This window comes from Squalius cephalus (assembly GCF_949319135.1).
Source record: "Squalius cephalus genome assembly, chromosome: 23".
Taxonomy (NCBI): Eukaryota; Metazoa; Chordata; class Actinopteri; order Cypriniformes; family Leuciscidae; genus Squalius; species Squalius cephalus.
In genome coordinates this window covers 17,710,108-17,729,274 of record NC_137144.1, presented here as the reverse complement: position 1 = coordinate 17,729,274, position 19,167 = coordinate 17,710,108, and the positions used below count along the sequence as shown (strand labels likewise).

Below are 19,167 nucleotides of genomic sequence, written 5' to 3'. Positions count from 1 at the left end.
ACTTATCTGCATGAGAAGAAGATATAAGAGGCTCATTGTGCATTAGTATACTATTTTGATTGATTGTATAATACTGTAGTATTATATTTTACATTAAACCCAAAAAAACAACAACATTTGAATACATTTAAAGCGGTAAGGGTGCTGTAAATGTACCTTGATTTGATGTTTTCCCATTCTTCAGAGAAAATAAGATAAGATATAAGAGAATCAGAGATTTAATATATGAGAGGACATGACTTATTTCATGTTTTTTTTACGTGAAGGGGTTTGTGAAGTTAGAATTGCCCTTTTTGACATTTTTTAAGAGAAAGGGAAGACAAAAAATGATAGGGTAAAGAAGAGGGAATGGGATCATAAAATGTAGAGTGCCAGATTTGAACCTGCATTACCGACATGGGTCAATACATGTCAGAACGTATGCGCTAACCGCACTGTTACTGTGAAATTCAGTCACACATATTAGTGAGGTGTGTATTATGAATGCAGGTTAATGGGCTTGGGTTTACCGTTGTGATTGGCTCGTCCCTCAGGTCGTCCTGTGTATCAGGAGGATGTGGCACGACCTTCACCACCCAGTTAAACATCCTGAGAGAAGGGGATAAAACTCTATTAAATCAATAAATATCTCTTAAATACATGTCTGTAATAATGGAATAGACTATGGAATAATGGCATAAACTTCCATTCTTTGAATCAACATGGAGTAAGTATAGATCTTAACCTGAAACAAGTTACAGTTAATTATGTTTCATCCTCATCAAGCTTAACTTAAAACCCAGGAACCTCGCTGAGAGCTAATGCTTGCTTCATATGCTTCAGTTCATAATGTTCAAAGAGATTTATTTCTAGGACAAGGATTCATCTTTGGGGAAAGCCCAATGAAGTTCCTATTTATCCAAACCTACAGAGCATCTTTACAGGGAAACCCCACAACCATTTTAGAAATAGAATGATGTCATGTTTGTCACATCCATTAGCAAACATAAGAGGTTTGATAAGCTTGTTAATGAACAATGAAATAGTTTTTCATGTGTCTACAGACTAATTCTCACGACATACTTGCTCTAAAATTCTCAGACAGATTTGGACACAGTTGTACTGCATAATCGAAGCAACCAAGATATTTTGTAAGGTTGTTCAGGCCCATTATGGCAGCCATTAAAACGATTAGCAGTCAGCAGTTGCACTGCAAGGGGTGACCAGGAAGTCAAGCAAATGTAGTTAATCACTTCCTTTATCTTCACTCTGTCCAACTAAATGGACTCGATCTGTCTTTTATCTACACAAATATTCTGCACAAAGCAAAATAAACAGTCCAATCAAGTTTAGCCTAGAAGACCAAGATGCTAACTATCGGTGAGCTTAGCATTGCATAGCATAGCATAGCTGATGTTTTACCATTATCTTATTTGAATGTACATTAAGCTTGCACGACTTATAATAAAAGATATACACGTTAACTTTGCTAATGCAATGTTAAAAATGTATTTGTATAACCTACTGTTCGAAAAATTGGGAAGAAATTAATACTTTCTATTAACCAAAAAATCTGAAAAAAATTTATTACAGTCTCAAAAATAATATTAAGCAACAAAAACTCAACATTAATAAGAAATGCTTCTTAAAACAGCAAATCAGCATATTCGAATGATTTCAAGTGACACTGAAGACTGGAGTAATGATGCTGAAAATTCATAAAAATTCATGATTTGCCATCAGGAATAAATTACATTTAAAAATATATTAAAATAGAAAACATTTTTTTTTTTAATTGTACACATATTTCACAATATTATTGCTTTTACTGTAACTTTGATCAAATAAATGCAGCCTTGGTGAGCACATTGTGCCTTGCATTGGTGCGCATAACTTGAAACTTCCAAAACACAGAAAAATCTTACAGACCCAAACGTTGGAATGGTAGTCTAGAAATTAACATTGAGCAAAATGAAAAATATTTTAATCACAAATCACTAGTCAATAAATTAGCAAGAGTTGCATAAATTCTGTAGATAAAGTAACTTAGCATGGAATAGCCTTGCCTACTTGCAGGCAGCTTTTTACAGGAAGAAGAGTCAGTGTTGTTCCACTCAATGTTAATGGCTAAAATTAAAAGCTTAGCGTTTAGCCATTTTGGGTTTGCCTGTTTTTTTTGTTGTTTTTTTTGCCCTGGATATAGGCTAAAACCTTATTGGATATATTAAGTAAGTCCACTTGCTAAAACGTTTAGAAATGTATTTTTTCCTATGATAAAAAGGCTTAATATATACAATTACTTGTCATAATCAGATCTAAATTACTGCTCCCTTCTAGATCTAGAGCAACATCAGCATACATAATTTGAGTGATTCTGGGGGGGGGGGGGGGGGGGGGGACAGGTATTATCAAATATCAATTTTCTTACCTGAATGCTCAGCAGTGATTGGGCATTCCGTAGGGATTGACACCATCCAGAGCGGACTTCAGCAGTCTGTGAGGATTAGGATTGAGGCAGGACTGGGCAAACGGGATTAAATCTTGAAGGACAGTGCTACCCCACATAAGATTATACTTAAAAACACTGGTAGCTGTTAACCAAGTACAGTCAAAGTTACAGTCAATGAGAAGACAATGCTGAAGTTGTAAGGTTTCGGTTAAGAATTTGTTTTATCTAGCTATCTTATCTTGTTGGTTTTTTTATCATGTAAATGTGCAAACCACAATCTTTCCCTCTGAAATGACAATAGATCTAAAACTGTTTTGTAATTATTTGTAAAACTTGATGTGAAGGTGTTCTGTGATTGTGCTAACTTTCCCAGTTAAAAAATGGCAAAACATTAAACCATAAGTTTTTATTAGCGCACACAGCTAAAATATAATATCATCAGCCATTATCAAGAGTTTATTGAGTGGATCCAAGTAAACTACATGATTTAGAAGGAGCTTTGAGTATCATAGTTAATTAGCTCTGTGTCATTATAAGGGCTAACACAGTTTTAGATGGTAAACGCACTGAAGCATAGCCTGCGTCATCAGTTCCCCTCTCTGAGATTAAGCCTGTAGCTAAGCTACTAATAAAAGTATGCTACATACAGAGCACACGTTCTTCTCACACCCAATTGGTAAGATTTGGGTTTCATGTAATTAACTAATCAGAGCTGACAGCAAAAGAAATTAGCAGAAAGTAGCATCCAAAAAAGCTATTTCATGCTACATGCTAATTTTGTTAGCTTAAGATGCCTCTCTTTATCCTGCACCTGAACGATTTGTTCCTGGTCCAATTAAGTGCTACACAAGTAACACAGTTTACTGTGATTCTTTGACTTTTGAGGGTGAGCGCATCTAACTTGTTGCTTTTTGAAGCCAATGCCATTGCTATGCCAGGTCTGAGCAGCTGAGCAGCTAAATAGCAGCAGATCCAATAATGAGATAAAGGCAGGATAAGCTCTGAACCAGTGAAGGGCCTATGCAACTGATCAAGGGCAGGCTATTGCCTTGCAAACACAAACCACAGCAGTTTTCAAGCAAACCATGAACTGATCTCAGGTAAATCCCTAAAGCATATCTCTTATCAGCACCCACAGGCCAGTGTCACCACCGTGTCCTCGAATGTGATTGGAGGAAATGTAGAAGATAGTTGAAGAGACATCTAATCCTTTAACAGGATACTGGTGGAGAGAGTGAAGCGAGGGGTCCTGTGAGTTTGTTTTGATAATTAAAATGAGAAATGAAGGGTGTAGCTTGTTTGGTCTGGTTGTTATAACTAATTGTGGTCTTTAAAGTAAATTATGAGTAAGATTAAGATAACCATAGATAGAGGAAAATACAGAATGTCTGAACTTATTGTGGTGATTATGCATTTGCCTCATTTGACAGGTTTGACATCAAGAAAAAAATAACCAAAATGGCTGCAGCCTCAACCGCTGATCCCGTTAGCCTCTGCTGGTAGATGTCGTAAATACACCATCTGACTCTAACAAGCATCTTTTTAGGATTGATGGTGTCATCATTAACAATTAGATCTAACCAGTAAGTCCACCTAAAACCCTTACGGTTAGCCCTTTGTAATGCCTGATCAAACAAAAATGTATGATACGTACAAAAAAGCTAGCGTACTAATTGGCAAGCGGTACACTTGCGTACTAATTGGTAGCTGTTTATGACGCCTGATCAAACAAAAAAGTAAAAGTAATACATATACAAATGAATAATTGAACATTTGCAAAGGATATAGGCTAAGCTAGCAGACTATTTGGCTTGCGGTATGCTAAGCTAGTTCACGGAAAAGTTGCTAGGATAGCGTTTTTTAACGCCTAATCAAACAAAATAGTATAATTTATAAAAATTTTACATTTGCGAAGCTAGCGGACTAATTGGTTAACAGCATGCTAAGATTGTTCAATTAAGGGGTTGCTTTGGTAGCCGTTTTAATGTCCGATCAAACAAAAATGTATAATTGAACTTTTGGGAAGGGTAACTGTTAAGCTAGCAGGCTAATTAGCTATTAGAATGTTAAAGTGCCATCCTGAATAGTTAGCTAGCTAAATTTAAGCTAAAAATAACAAGAAATGTTTGATTACACAATATATTGTTTTGGTTATATAGTATATTACAGAATATTCTATGTAAATGTAATTTAAAAGACTTTTGCCCAGGTTCACAGACAAGGCTTAAGACATGCATGTTTGAGCTGTTTTAACTGAAAGCAACTTGTATTGATATATCTTATAATATGTCAGTGCTATTGTGTTGTCTCAAAATACACTGGTAATGTTTGTACTCAAACCAAAAAAAAGGAAGTACAAAATCAGTAGAGGAAGTTAAAAAAGGCATACTTACAGCCATATACTCCATTTTATTGTAAGCAAGCTATATACCAGATAATATCTGTGAACAAAAGCAATACATGCCCTGCATGATTTACTCAACTGTTAATATAAAACAAAAACAAATCAAATAAAACATCAAATTAATAGTCAAGGGAGTTTTTCATTTGGCACTACAAAAAGCACAAAGACATTCATATTGACACAAACTACAAAAATGACACAGGTTTAAAACACAGAAGGCCATGTGGACAAAGAAAAGCATTCGCGCTTTTCGCTCAAACTGTGCGGCTACTACGAAAAGCCTGTGGCGGTCAGTAAAAAAATGATATTTCCAACACAGTGGTGATGGTCTGCACTATTAAGGCACAGATTCAGCCTTGAAAGGCACTGATGGACACAATCCGAGGCCAGAACTGCCTCTCAAAAACAAAAAACCTCACAACTGGGGAGACTGGAAGTGTGGAGGGAAAACAAAGGAAAGTCCCACAGGAAGACAAACTTTGAGGGGGGGAAAAGAAGTAGGGGCGCGCTAATGTAGGTCATGATGACAGTACAGCCACGCCTCGAATCTCCTCAATACCCCCTCCTCCTTGTCTTTGGCACGCTCAGTGGAACTCAGGCAGAGGAAATGCTGGCAGGCTACAAGCCCCCATCCCCCCTTTACTCTCCATAAAGTCAAAAATCAGCAACATCTGTGTAATGCAAGCCAGGCTCCACAGGGAAGAGACTATAAACCCCGCTAAATGTGCGTGAGACAATTTATTAAGCCTGGCTTTTCTTTTAACCCTGCACTTTCAGCAAGACCTCGACACAGAGTTTGCGGTTTCCTCCATTATTGAGGCTGGTTAGCAGAGGATGTGAAAGAAATGTGCTGATCTAAGCTTGTTTTCATACATCCAATGTTTCCCACAGTGTACAACCGAACAGTTCGGGCTCAACAGGAAAACGGAAACCTCGCAGACGGACGACTCACTTGCAACATCACACACAACCGTAAAATGACCACAAAACAATCAAAATACTATCAAAAGTGCAAATTCTATGTTGGGAAGAGGGTTTTTGATTGGATGAGCACCATAAACAATCGAATGACAAGGTGTGTGTGTGCAGAAATACTTGGCTATTGGGTAGCGAAAGTGTGCGAACTTTGTCAGACCCACTGCTGCAGGGACCTTTTGCAGTGAACTAACACTTTGGGCGTCTGTTTCCTCTGGAGTGTGGTGATTATGATGTATATCACTCCCAGAATGCACAGCACCAGAACCAGAGGCACAGTCACCAAGATGAGGGTCATGATGTGTTCATCAGTCTCATTCACTCTTAGAATAACATCTACTTCCTTTTTCTCGTCCTCTTTGTTATCATTTCTGTCCTCTGTATCTTCTTCATCACCATTTCTGTTGTCGTCAGGGTCTTGACTGTTGTTGGTTGTCTCTGGCGATCGCCGGTCTGGATTTACATTCGTTTCCACATCAAAGTGCACCCGGCAGCCCATGAAATCATTTAAAATTGATCTCGGGTATCCAGCGTCAACCTTCATTCGTTTGTTATCGAACCTCCAGTACTTGGTGTCTTTGTAGAAGTAAGTGTACGCTGTATGGAAAAGAGTTAAAATGGGAATTAGTGTAAATAAATACACTAGTGACTAATGACATGTCATGATCACCAAATGTTTGATCAAACGAGATTCTAGCCAATCGTAGGCAGGCTCCGAATTCCAAAGCTATAAAAAGATGTGCCAAAGACAATCATGAACAATGGCGTGAAATTAGAAGTGAGAGGAGAAAATTTCCAAGTCAAAGGTCTTGTTGCGCCCCAGTTTTTCAGCAATGAGGTCACATTTTCCCTCTCAGCTTTGGATTAATGGACTTGTTTCTCTTTTTTCTTGCATTCAGCTGTGACATTTTCTCGGGCAGCCGTCCCCCCAGCCTGACTCACCTCCATCATCGCTGAGGAAGGCCCCTTTCGGGGAGCCGGGAATGGAACCCCACACACTCACTGGTTTAGGGTAATCTTTATCCATGACGCGGGATTCTTCACTAAACCGCCAATATCTTCAAGAGAAAGCAATAATGGAAAACATTTACAACTTCTCATTTTGAATTCTCTAATATATGCTAATGCATAAAGCGTTAGTTCACCCAACAACAAAAAAATCATTAATGAACAAAATTTTAAATACAGCACTCAAGTCATAAAGACAACTTTTATGGTACTTTGTCTGTCCAGATCATATCTCATTCCATAATCAAAAGAAAGAAACTAGAAACAGAAAATCAAGCTTGCTTTTAGGAGCATTAATAAGTTTTGCATTGTGGTATTATTGTTTTGACAATCTTAATTTTTATCATCGTAAAGGAAAAAGCTCAAATGTATTAAATACATTTTATACATATATAATTATATATTATACAGCAGTGGCCAAAAGTAATGAACAGAGGGGATAGGTTTGGGGATTTGTTTTTAATGACCCAACAAGTCAGTTTTATTAGTTTTTTATTTTATATACAGTATTAAATTTGTCTTTAAGCTATGCTAATTCATATTAAAATAATACATTATTAAACCTTTTTTTCGCATTGCAGTAATGATAATCCCAGATCAAACTGCATTCTGAAGCAAGATTAAATTAAATATTATGTCGTTCTATTGACGGCTCTGTTGATATCTAACTCCCAACCACTTGACACATCTGGGATGTTTACCTGTCTCCTCTGAAGAAGTAAGTATAGCCAGATGGTTCCCACCACACTGCCGTGTCCACTCTGTCAGGCATGCCTTGACCATAACGAAACAAGTCCTGAGGGTATCCAGGTTCCACGTCTGCTTCTCTGAAAAGCCAGTATTTACTTCCTGCAGGATTGATACAAAACACAAAGAGCCATATTAGAGGGAAAGGGAGGGGTTGCATGGCTGAGAGATGATATCACAGTGCGCTCTATTCAACTGGTGAGATTGCACAAAAGATGTTTTGTGTTGCATGAAAGCAAATTTCCTTTCAAGCAAATGCACAAATGAAACATGAAGTCTCACAATCTGCATAAAAACAAGACAATAACTGTGGCTCTTTCCACTACACATTCCCCACTGCAACTTCTCAAGGTTTCTTCTCTCAGAATGACAACAGAGCAATCAGCATCTGGAGCTGAAGCTGACGCAATGCAGACGAAGTCTTGTGATGCTGCCAGACTTTCCTTCTCTTCTCTCTGAGTGTTTTACAAGTGACATAATTTGACTTCAAGATGCTGTTACAGCAAGAACAGATGTTTAAAGGAGAAGAGGATTGATATCTAGGAAATTTTTGAAGATGTCAGTCTATAATTCTCATTCAAACAAGATGCACATTCTCTGCTTTTTGGATCATAATCTGCAGCTTCACTTCAACTGTAAATCTGTAAATCTCCTTAAAAAAAATAAATACTTGAGAAGCAAAACTGCATAAGATAGTAGGACTTTTTTTTTTTTTTTTAAGAATAAACCTCACAAAAAATTAAGTTCTTAAATATTGAATTCATGACTCAGACCTTTAAAGAATACAAATTTCCCATCATGCCGTTCATAGGCAGCGTCTATGTTCTCTGGAAGCCCCATCCAGAAGAAGGAGATTGGCATTGGGTAATTATCCAAAACCCGGTTCCTTCTAACCCTCCAGAACCAGCGACCCTGAAAAAGCAAAACAACATTCATTTATTCATAACACCAAACAGAAAGATGTGTGGATTTGTATGCTTTGTTGGAAAAGTTCAACCATCTTCTTGCAGACACCTGATCCAAATTGCTATCAAAACCAAACAAAAGACATCGCTAGTGTTTTACAAATGTTCTTATGCAGTTGCTAAGGTGTTCAAAGTGGTTTTTAGCACTTTACTATGTAGTTGCTAATATGTTTTTTTATCAAGAACCACTATAACTGCATTTCCTGAAGATCACTCTTTCTAACCTTGAACACAAACATCTCCCCTCTCAGCATGGTGACCGTGTCAAAGTTCCCCTCGCAGATGTCAGGTGCATCCTGATCCGAGCGTGCCGTGGGCCGGGGTCTATGGGTGGGGTTGACCGGAGGCACCCAGGGCTTGGTGGGCTGCAGCGAGGGTCTGGTGGTTTTTGGTTGGGCCACTGTAGTGGTTGGCTCTGGCTCGGCAGTGGTTGTAAACAGGGTTGTGGTGGGAGTTGCTTGAGTGATGACAATCTCTGGAGGGCCTGTAAATACCAAACCATAATGCATTTTCACACTTAGCTAATCATACTCTTTTCCACACTGAATAGACTCAGAACGCGTCACACTTTTCCATCCAGCACCAGAAGGCCCATGAGGCTCATTCAGCCTGCAGTGGAAGGCTTTCAAATGGAGAAAACAGACTCAAACAAAGACACATACACTGAGAAATTCGTTGGTGCAGAACCCAATGCCACTGCACTCAAGCTCATAAAATAGAAAAACTAAATTATGATCCACGTTGTGAGAGCTGCAAAAAAATTTGACTGCAAAAGTGTCATTTGGACTTTTGCATAAAAGGGGTATTCACACTGACAGCAATTAAAGGAGAAGTTCACTTTTAAAATGAAAATTCTGTCATCATATACTCACCCTGATGTTGTTTCAAAGCTGTATGAGTTTCTTTCTTCTGCTGAACAGAAAGGAAGATATTTAGAAGAATATCAGTAACCAGACAGTTTTTGGGTCCCACTGACTTCCATAGTATATTTTTTTCCTACTATGGAAGTCAATGGGACCCAAAAACTGTCTGGTTACAGACATTCTTCTAAATATCTTCCTTTCTGTTCAGCAGAAGAAAGAAATTCATACAGCTTTGAAACAACATGAGGGTGAGTATATGATGACAGAATTTTCATTTTAAAAGTGAACTTCTCCTTTAAATCTTTTACTTTCTTTATCTTTCTTTACTTTCATTAATGTGGCGTTCCACATGTATCACTCTGGGTCGCTTGTCTGTGTTAGTGGTGGGGATTTTTCAGTGGCTCTTTTTGCAGGTTTCACTGTTACACCAGACAAACGACACTAAATCTTCACTCAAATGATTCATTCAGAATTACTGAACAAAACAAGTGACTTTCATCATGAGTAAAACATTGAATCATTCAGTTAACTAATTCATTCAACATTCTACAATTCAAGTAAATCACTCACATATGCGACCACATTTCATGCTAGGCAACAACAACAAAAAATCTTTAATTAGCCAACGGCTACTAAATTGTACGATTTGACTCGCCTGTGATTCATTTAGAGGCAAAAAAATTAATTTAGCGCAGATATCATTTCATTGCCTAATGTTCCGATCGGACCAGTGCCGCATTGTCATGAAAGTTTATCATTGGCAAGGCTTAAAAAAAACACATGCAAAAGTAATGAGAAAGGACTTGAAAGGACAATTTCAAACAAAATGATGTCAACATGCCTGTCTTAGCTAGCATCCTAGTAAACATAGTTGGTTATGTCTTAAGTGAATGAAAACAGTGGAGAAAGACCACGCATGTGTAACAGTATCAGTATATTCCGTGCATTGTCTTAAAGTGATTTAATGTTTTTAATGTTAGTCAAACAACATTAGACTCACTGCAACAACAAAAAAAATCACTCTTATAACTTTTGACTTAATAACTTTTGGGTGACTCAAGAAAACAATGGCGACTCAAGCTTCAGAGTGTCTGTAGAGGGTTGTCATTAAAAACACTGATACATTCAGGAACAAATCCCTTCATATCTCAGTAAACCAATTATTAAGAAAAAAAAAACATTGATTCACTCAAGTAGGAAACTGTCTTTTTGAGTAAAAGATTGAATCATTCACTTATTTATGAACAACGCACCACTACTGTGTGTTACTCGCAGACACACAACGTTTGTGTTGTTGCTTTGTTTGGAACTTATTTGTTGGCAGAACAAAGTAACTGTCAATATTGGTTCTCAATGTAAGTAACTCAATATTAACCTCTCGTTTCCCGAGCTGTTCTTTAAAACCAGTATCACACACACAAATGAATGTGAATTCATATCATGGTTCTAACTGGAAAAAAAAAACCTGAACTAACTATAATGGATAGTAAGATAAATGAATTGAAACAAGAAGTATATTAGACTAGCTTACCATAGATCTGGTGAATGCCATTTATATCATCTTCAGCTAATGAGAAGCTTTGTGTGTCCATCCACTGGTAGAAAGGCGACATGATGGCGGAAAGGTCGTTGGAGTGCTCCAACCCCAGTGCGTGACCCAACTCATGAACAGCGACCAGAAACAAGTCGACACCTACAACCACAAACAAAAACAGTGAACCAAATTACTACACCATATACTAAGAAAAAACAAAGGGTTAAATCTTTTGGTGAACATTTTAAGACATTTAAATGCTTCTAACATCTAGAGGTTCTGTGAGAAAATAAATGCTTAGCTAATATAAAGTAAATGTTCTTTGAAGTAGGAAATTGTTCAAACCTGAACCCTCCCGTTGGTTCAAGGTCCATGGCTCGTCTATGTCAAAATGTGTGTCTCCTCCCATTCCGGGACCAGGGAAAAAAGCATGTGCCAGAGACCCTCCTTCCCCATCGAAGAGAGACATATCGCCATGATACCCAGAGGCAAACAGTAGTATTATGTCAGGCCCCTCACTGCCATTCTTTATCTCATGATATGGGACCTCCTCGAACCGCAGAGGCGTTACTTTCTCCCATACCTGAAAGGCTTTGCGAATAGCCTCATAGGTCTGCTCCTGGCCAACTTTGGGTGAGTGGTTCTGAATACTTGAGCAGGAAATAAAGACGTTTTTTCTGGTCATTATTGACTTGATAAATGCAAGTTGAATTTGTTGTTGTGTTGATGTTTCATTCACCTGTAAGTCAGCTTGTCCTGATCCCACTTGTGGCCAGTAAGCGCGTACCGCTTACGCCGAGCACCTCGCTCCGTTGACTCCTCAAAACGATCAGGCACTCCACAGCGAGGTCTTTTCATGGCTCTGAAAAAAAGAAAAAAGAAATAAAAATAAATAATATATATATATGTATGTGTGTGTGTGTGTGTGTGTGTGTGTGTGTGTGTGTGTATATATATATATATATTAGGGCTGTCAAACGATTAATCGCGATTAATCGCATCCAAAATAAAAGTTTGTTTTTACATAATATGTGTGTGTACGGTGTATAATTATTTTCTATATATAAATACACACACATGCATGTATATATTTAAGAAATATTTGCATGTATATACTGTGTATATATATATTTATATTATATATAAATATTTTACATATAAATAACACATTTTTCTTAAATATATATGCATGTGTGTGTATTAATATATAGAAAATAATTATACTCCATACACACACATATATTATGTAAACACAAACTTTTATTTTGGATGCGGTTAATCGCGATTAATCGTTTGACAGCCCTAATATATATATATATATATATATATATATATATATGTGTGTGTGTATGTGTGTGTGTGTGTGTGTATATATATATATATACACATATATACATACACATATATACATACACACACATCCATACATACATATACATACACACACACACATATTTTAACATAAGTTACATATAATTCAAAAAATAAAAAATTATTTCTAATTATTATCTATATTATTTTAAAATAAGTATAAGCAGTGTTATTTTAGTATTAATTATATACTATCATGTACCATGTGCTTTTTTTTACCAAACATATTTTGAGTTTTCAATTTAATTTTAGTTTAAGTTTTAGTAATTATGTATGTGCTTTTGTCATTTTAATTAGTTTTTTGATATTTCTATTTAGATTTAATTTATATCGTGTCCAGTTTTAGTTTTAGAAATTTTAGTATTTGAACTTAAACTTATTTAAGTTTTTTGGTTGTTTTCTTTTTTCCATCTAACACTAATATTTTATTGGATTTAATTTCAGATTTCCATGAACACATTTTTTCTTAGTTTTTAGTTAGAGTTAACAATAACAACACTGGTATAAAATATTATTTTCTAAAAACAACAACAATAAATATAAATGCATTTTTAAAATAAAATTATTATTACTGTTGTTATTAAAAATATTCATTTTAATGATAATTATTAAGTATTATGGATAATCTACATGACCTAGTTACACTGTAGGACAGTAACTCATGAGACTTTCAATTTTCTCAGTTAACTCCACACAATTAAAACAGACTGAGCTCTTGTTGTTGTTCCATGAGCAGTTGAATAAGAGGAAATCATACTTCAGAGTGGCCAAGTCCATGTGTCCGGTAACCTCCAGGCCATAGAAGCGCTGCATATCCTTGATGGCGCTAGAAAGGATCTGGGCTGACTGCATGGTGGACATCTGTCTGCTAGCCTGGGACAGGTAGCCATATGTCCTCAGCCATGACTTTAGGAAACAACAGACACAGATAAAGTTGGAGAGTGAACAATGTATTGAAACAATTACTACCAAGTAGTGTGGTGAGGATGGGATTACACAGCAACTATCCATTAGAATCCAAACTCAAACCATATTTTAAAAATTCCACCAGAGACATGTTTTGAATGTTTGGTTAAGCGCTGGATATTAATAATCTGAATATGTTCACAGTTAAGACTTCTGCCACATGGTCAGGCTATGAGTGAGGACAGCTGTAAACATACTTAGGCACATCCTTACACACAGATGTTCACCAGGGGTTATATTGTATGGTTAGTAAACAGACAGGATAAGATTCTGAGTTGTTTCTGTAATACAGCCCTAGATTTACATGTAAACCAATAAAATCCTATATGATCCTATGAGGAGCGAAAAAACACTTTAAAATGTGCTTTTATTTTAAAAACTAATAAAAAAAGCGTATAAATTAAAATTCTAAGCTTAAAGAGAGATATATTGAGATTGCTTTTTTTTATGTCAGATACTGCTTATTTTTATGTATTGGTTATGTCCAATAACCAATACTTGGAACCATTTATTGATGCTTTCTGATGCAATTATAGAATGATCAATAAACTATGATAGAAAAAGCTATAATATTTTTAATAATAATAATAATAATTACTATTGTTATTTATACAATATAATTTTTATTCAGAGTTGTTCTCATTTATATGACCATACATATATTTCCATCTTTGTTTTGGGATGTCTAATTGTAAATTGTCTGCATTTCTCACTTTACAGTGAAAGGCTATTTAAGCCTGATATTAAAGATTGAGAAGTGAAAAGTAGGAATGTCATAAAAAAAACACCCATCTCTAATTGTAAAGTTTTCTTAAATGTGATGCTTTTCCCCCTAAACTGAACCTAAAACTCATTTTCTAATGCGGTCAAATCGATTAATCGCATCTAACATGAGTTTTTGTTTACATAATGTGTGTACATATTTATATAGTGTGCGCGTCTGTGTACATATGAATGTATAAATGTGTGTATATACACATACACACACACACATATATATAATATATATATATATATATATATATATATAGCAAAACTTTTTAGATGCGATTAATCGATTTGACAGCACTATCATTTTCCAATCCTGAGCACCGAAAAATACAGCCAAACAGAATTTCACATCTTAGCATGAACAAATAATAAAGCCAGTTTTTTTTTTCGTGTATTTTTTATACAACACTCAAAACGAGGTAGTCTACAAACCTCTGCGTTGAAAGCTTCTTCTTCTGCAGCTGTTTCAGCAATGTTGACAAACAGCAGGATGAAAATCATACTAATGGATCTCAGCGAGCGATGCGATCTACTCCTGCGGGCTGACATCTCTCCACTCCCGGGACAGCAATGAGAAATTAACACAATCTTCTCCCCGCTTAAATGGAAACCCGAGAGATTGTACAGTCTTTTACCACCAAAACAAGGTCATTGTTCTTCTTTGACTACAAAACCACCAATTTAGAGCACGTTTCTCTTCTCCGGTCAAGTTTTCCCTCGTGCAAACAGTTAGTAAAGGTCTCCAGTGGCGCGCGCACGCTTGTAAACTACATTAGCATGAGCAGCAGCTATACCCATTAAATATTGAATAAAAGAGTACTTCTTGATATTTGCATTGTCTATGTTGATGTAAGTGCCGCCTGGAAACCCATCCAGAAATGTCGAGGACCAGGCGGCGCGTCCTCGGAGTGATCCTCAATTGTTTTTTGCAGGACACCAAATATGAGCATGAAATCTCACCAGGATCTCATGCTGATCTGCAGCACGCAGCCGCACCCGATTCCCTGCCCACTTTCTCGGTTTACCCCTGTGATGTTTTTGCTTTTATAATACACAAACCACATATTTTAAAAGACAATCTAGATGAAGGGAACAGTACAGAAATCGGTTTATTTACAGAACGAAAAAATTAAGCAAATTTGTTTCAATTTTAGTTCTCACTGCCACCTGTTGGCCATATTCAGTACTGCAAAAATAAAGTTCGATTTATACGCAAAAAAAAAAAAAAAAAAAAAAACTATTAGTAGCCATGATTGATCAATATGCCTCTCTCTGGAAATCATATTCAAGCTTATTTTAAGTCAAAAACTGAATTTTCTTGACAGAGCATTTCAAATGTGTACGGGCCCATCATGAAGAGTTCACGCAGGACTAACATTCCAATAGTTAGCTTGTGTTGGGGTAGCTTTTGTACCAACACAAACCACCATGTGTTGGGTGAAAATTAGTTTTATTTAGGTGTTTGTCATGTGTCGTCTTATTCCAGCTTTAGCGATGCTGATAAGGACGAGAAAGAAGATGCCCAGAGTCCAAATCACTCCCAATGGAAGCACCAATGTGAGGAGATCTAAAATGAGAATCCATACAGTTCAAACATGATATAAAGCATTGCTATGGTATTTATCTATTAAACACCATATATAAACATACTTATCTTGGGTGTAACTGGTAGCTCTCGTCTGATTGGTCCATAAGATAGTAGGCCTTGAGCCTGCTCCTCCACAACAACCTCTCTTTTGGATATAGTTTTACATTCCTAAAAATAAATCAGGTCAGGTTAAAAATTGAAAACGTGATTGTACGAATCCTAACAGGTTAAAAAAAAAATGCTTACAGGAATACAAGACTGTCCATCCTCAGGTGTGCAGAGATGCACAGTGCAGTGCAGGTAGAAACTGTGAGGCTCGTTTATAAATCGAAACATATCAAACGAGTAACGGACAGTCGACCCCTCACCGTTTCTTCCTGCAGGGTGCGGCGTACCATTACCAAATGAAGTCGTTTTGTCATTTGCGCACCTTAAAGACAAATAGGAAAACGTCAAGGCATTTTCTGAAGGGTGAAATATTTATTTGGAAATTATTGCAACTCAATCTCGTGAGAAAACGTAACTATTTTACAAGGTGGTGATTTCGTACAAAATTATGGAAATGTATAAATATTAGGAAAGTAAGCATGAAAGCAAATGGTGCTCCCTGCAGAGCCAAATGACATCCAGCTCCCCCTCTCTGGATGTCATGCTGACCAAGTCCAGCTAATCTATCTTTCTTCTGGGTGGAGGGATAGAGTTAAGGATAGGGTGTAGTTGGACCTTCTAGCTCCACCATTACACCCAAATTACATGTAACCATCACTGGGACGCAAGCAGATTATACAAAAAACATACAAATTAGATTGTGTGAGTTCATATGAATTCGAGTGCAGTCACATTTACCACTGTTTGGCGAATTTTCGTAAGGTTTGCCGAAACATTTTCCTTTGCATATCTCCCATTGGATTCAAGTTCGTTGAACTTTAAGCAAATTCGCTGTGTTTACCAATATAATTTGGAAGTGACCTCCGAGCAAAGGTCCAATCACACTTTTCGGCGAAATTTCGCATTCAATATCCAGTCATTTAAATCGAAATTTGCATGATCTGGAGTTTTGTGTGAGTGCAAAAAAAAATTGTGATCTTGCTTGTGTTCAAGTTGGTCACACAAATTTGCCATGCTGACCAACAGAAAGCTGCTTGGTTTGAAAGTGACTTCTGAGTGAGCTGTGCTTCATGCATCGCTATAATATTGACAATACTTTTCCTAATGAGATCCACACCTTGCCAATTCGCCAAACCAAGTAACGAATCAAAAAAGTTACGAACTGCCATGAGAGTGTGTTATTGATGCTAATTAGAGACACTTGGTCTTGGATTTAACATTTAAAGATAAAACGATTTCCAATACTAGCTCACCCGTTTGCCAGCAGTGTGTGGCTAAAGCCTGACTTATCATTAGCTTGAGGAGTCTGCGAAGCCCAACACTCATTGATTTTCAGATGGAAGAAGTCTTCTGGCTCCGTCACTTGAATCTGCACGTAGATTTGATCCCCGAGCTTAATAGTAGGTGGGCTGGTGAAAGCCTCAATGTATGTGTGATCTTTGAACAAACTCATCTCCACCTTGGCATCCACTTCATCCACCTTGAACATTCTTTCACTTTAAAAACAAATCAAATCGGTTGAATGCACTTCCTTTATCAATGTAGTTGAACATCAGAGCATTACCTAGAGAAAGAGATGATTGGAAACGCCAGGCTGACTCTGCGGATGTATGGATAGATGCACTTGTACTCAATCTGCACAACCGGATCTCTCACAATGTTCCCGTAGACAGGTGGGTCAGACATCAGTGTTAAAGAGTAAACAATGTGCGTTATGTTCTTCTGTTAAGAAGAGTAGATGCCATTTAGGAATATGTAATATAAATGCTTTTTTTTAAATGAGAAAAACAGTACTTTACCTCCAGAGGTTTACCTCCACAGGCAGTGTACTGGTCCATTGGTGTGTGCACTGTGAAATAAGCTGATCCAGAGATCTCCTCTCTATGTGCACGGCAGCTGGCGTTAGTCAAATGAACATCTTCAACTCCCACATTGTAGTATTTGAAGTACTCTTCGTCCACCAGGATGGAAATGAAGTCTTTTCCACACGTCACATTCATTATTGCGACTTGAAAAGAAAATTGTCCAGTTAAAACAACATGACAAAGAAAACCGCTGGTTTAGTCTTAGCTAGAACTTGGCAAAGAGATTGGGGCCAGTTGCTTAAACAGCCACTAAGTTAAGACTGTCTTAAACTAGTCTGACCAACCAGCAATTAGTGAGGGCTAATCTGTCATACTTTTTAGCCCAATCTACCCTTTTTAATGTAACTTTTTCTAATCTAATCTTTAAAAAAAGGTTATGACCAGTCTTATAAGAAAAGTTAGATGACTAACTTCTAAGACTAGACCAAGCAGTTTATTCAACTGGCCACAAAACATTCTTAAGAATGAAAATCTTATAAACTTTTCTTTATTTTCTAATTTAAGAAATGATAAACTTTTTTTTTTTTTTTTCATTCACACAAATACCTAATGTTCTTGTCTTTTTTCTTAAGACATTAAAAATCATTGTAAATAACTTATAAGATGATTACCTCCAACCTAGAGCCGTTCATTTTATATTTAATATATTTTTAATAATAATTTCAAAACGTAAGATGTGTTCAATACCTGCTCTTAGGATTATTTAAATGAACATTTTAAGATTTTTCAAATTTCTCTTAAGCTTTTCGTGAAACCAACCAGCTAAACGCTAGGCTGGGAGATAAGTTTAAAACAGCTAAGCAAATCAACTGGTTTAAGCAGTCTCTTTCAGCAAGGCTGACTGTCCTTTACCCTGGTCACAGAGATCTCCGAAGTAGCCAACTGCACATTTACAAGTTTGCCTCTGCGACAAAATGCAGGTGGCCGGGTCAGAACATTGTGATATCTCACATTCACCTGGATGAAAAATGGCTTTAATAACTAGACTTCACTGAGATGACACCATTTCCATCACATGTTACCTTACCAGAAACACTCCCAACAGCACAAAGTAATGCTGCAAGATGCAGAAACACCTGTGTGAGGGAAAATGACATGTTAAATCTTACACTAAAACACTGATATTGTATTTCACCCCAAATAAATTAAACATAGGAGTTCACACCTTTGATTTCTGATAGCGTGCCATTTGTGTTGCAGAATCCTTCTTTATTTAGAGTTCTTTCTTTTTTTGATAAGCTTTTGGAAAACTGTTTTGTAAAACAGCAATGTTAATATAAGTAGCCTAAAATTTAGTCTACATGTCAAAGGGTTCTTATTGAAGTAAACATGGATTAAATACTTCAAAGACGAAACACTAAATGAATTTGATGAGTGACACCTGCTGATCGGTGTATTAGGCTACATCAAAGTACCGCGAGAGCGATTCGAGAGCAGACGGTTCCGTATGCTTTTGAATCGCTCTCGCGGTACTTTGGTGTCATACACCGCTTCAAGTCGAACGCACCTAACTAGTGAACAGTGCAGTGGCAGACGTTAAACCACCAATCACACTCTTTTGAGGTCGGTCCAGC

General features: G+C 36.9%; 2 protein-coding genes across 3 annotated transcripts; both read right to left on the bottom strand.

The window, feature by feature from the left end:
* Window positions 1-5,120: 5,120 nt before the first annotated feature.
* Window positions 5,121-14,591, bottom strand: mmp15a (matrix metallopeptidase 15a). The gene is made up of 10 exons (XM_079858580.1): window positions 14,465-14,591; window positions 13,053-13,201; window positions 11,664-11,786; window positions 11,270-11,574; window positions 10,922-11,083; window positions 8,752-9,011; window positions 8,336-8,474; window positions 7,517-7,664; window positions 6,750-6,865; window positions 5,121-6,404 (listed from the first exon to the last, which is right to left on the bottom strand). The coding sequence occupies exons 1-10, from the start codon at window positions 14,579-14,581 to the stop codon at window positions 5,962-5,964; spliced, it is 1,962 nt and encodes a 653-aa protein (XP_079714706.1). The 5' UTR covers window positions 14,582-14,591; the 3' UTR covers window positions 5,121-5,961.
* On the bottom strand, window positions 14,532-18,969 carry zpd (zona pellucida glycoprotein d). Of its 2 annotated transcripts, XM_079858581.1 has the most exons (9): window positions 18,759-18,968; window positions 18,621-18,669; window positions 18,446-18,550; window positions 17,528-17,736; window positions 17,293-17,450; window positions 16,982-17,224; window positions 15,867-16,050; window positions 15,683-15,788; window positions 14,532-15,599 (listed from the first exon to the last, which is right to left on the bottom strand). In XM_079858581.1, the coding sequence occupies exons 1-9, from the start codon at window positions 18,780-18,782 to the stop codon at window positions 15,487-15,489; spliced, it is 1,191 nt and encodes a 396-aa protein (XP_079714707.1). In that variant the 5' UTR covers window positions 18,783-18,968; the 3' UTR covers window positions 14,532-15,486. The 2 variants fall into 2 exon arrangements, with proteins under 2 accessions (XP_079714707.1, XP_079714708.1); XM_079858582.1 differs by lacking the exon at window positions 18,446-18,550 and having other exon boundaries at window positions 18,759-18,969.
* Between the last annotated feature and the right edge of the window lie 198 nt (window positions 18,970-19,167).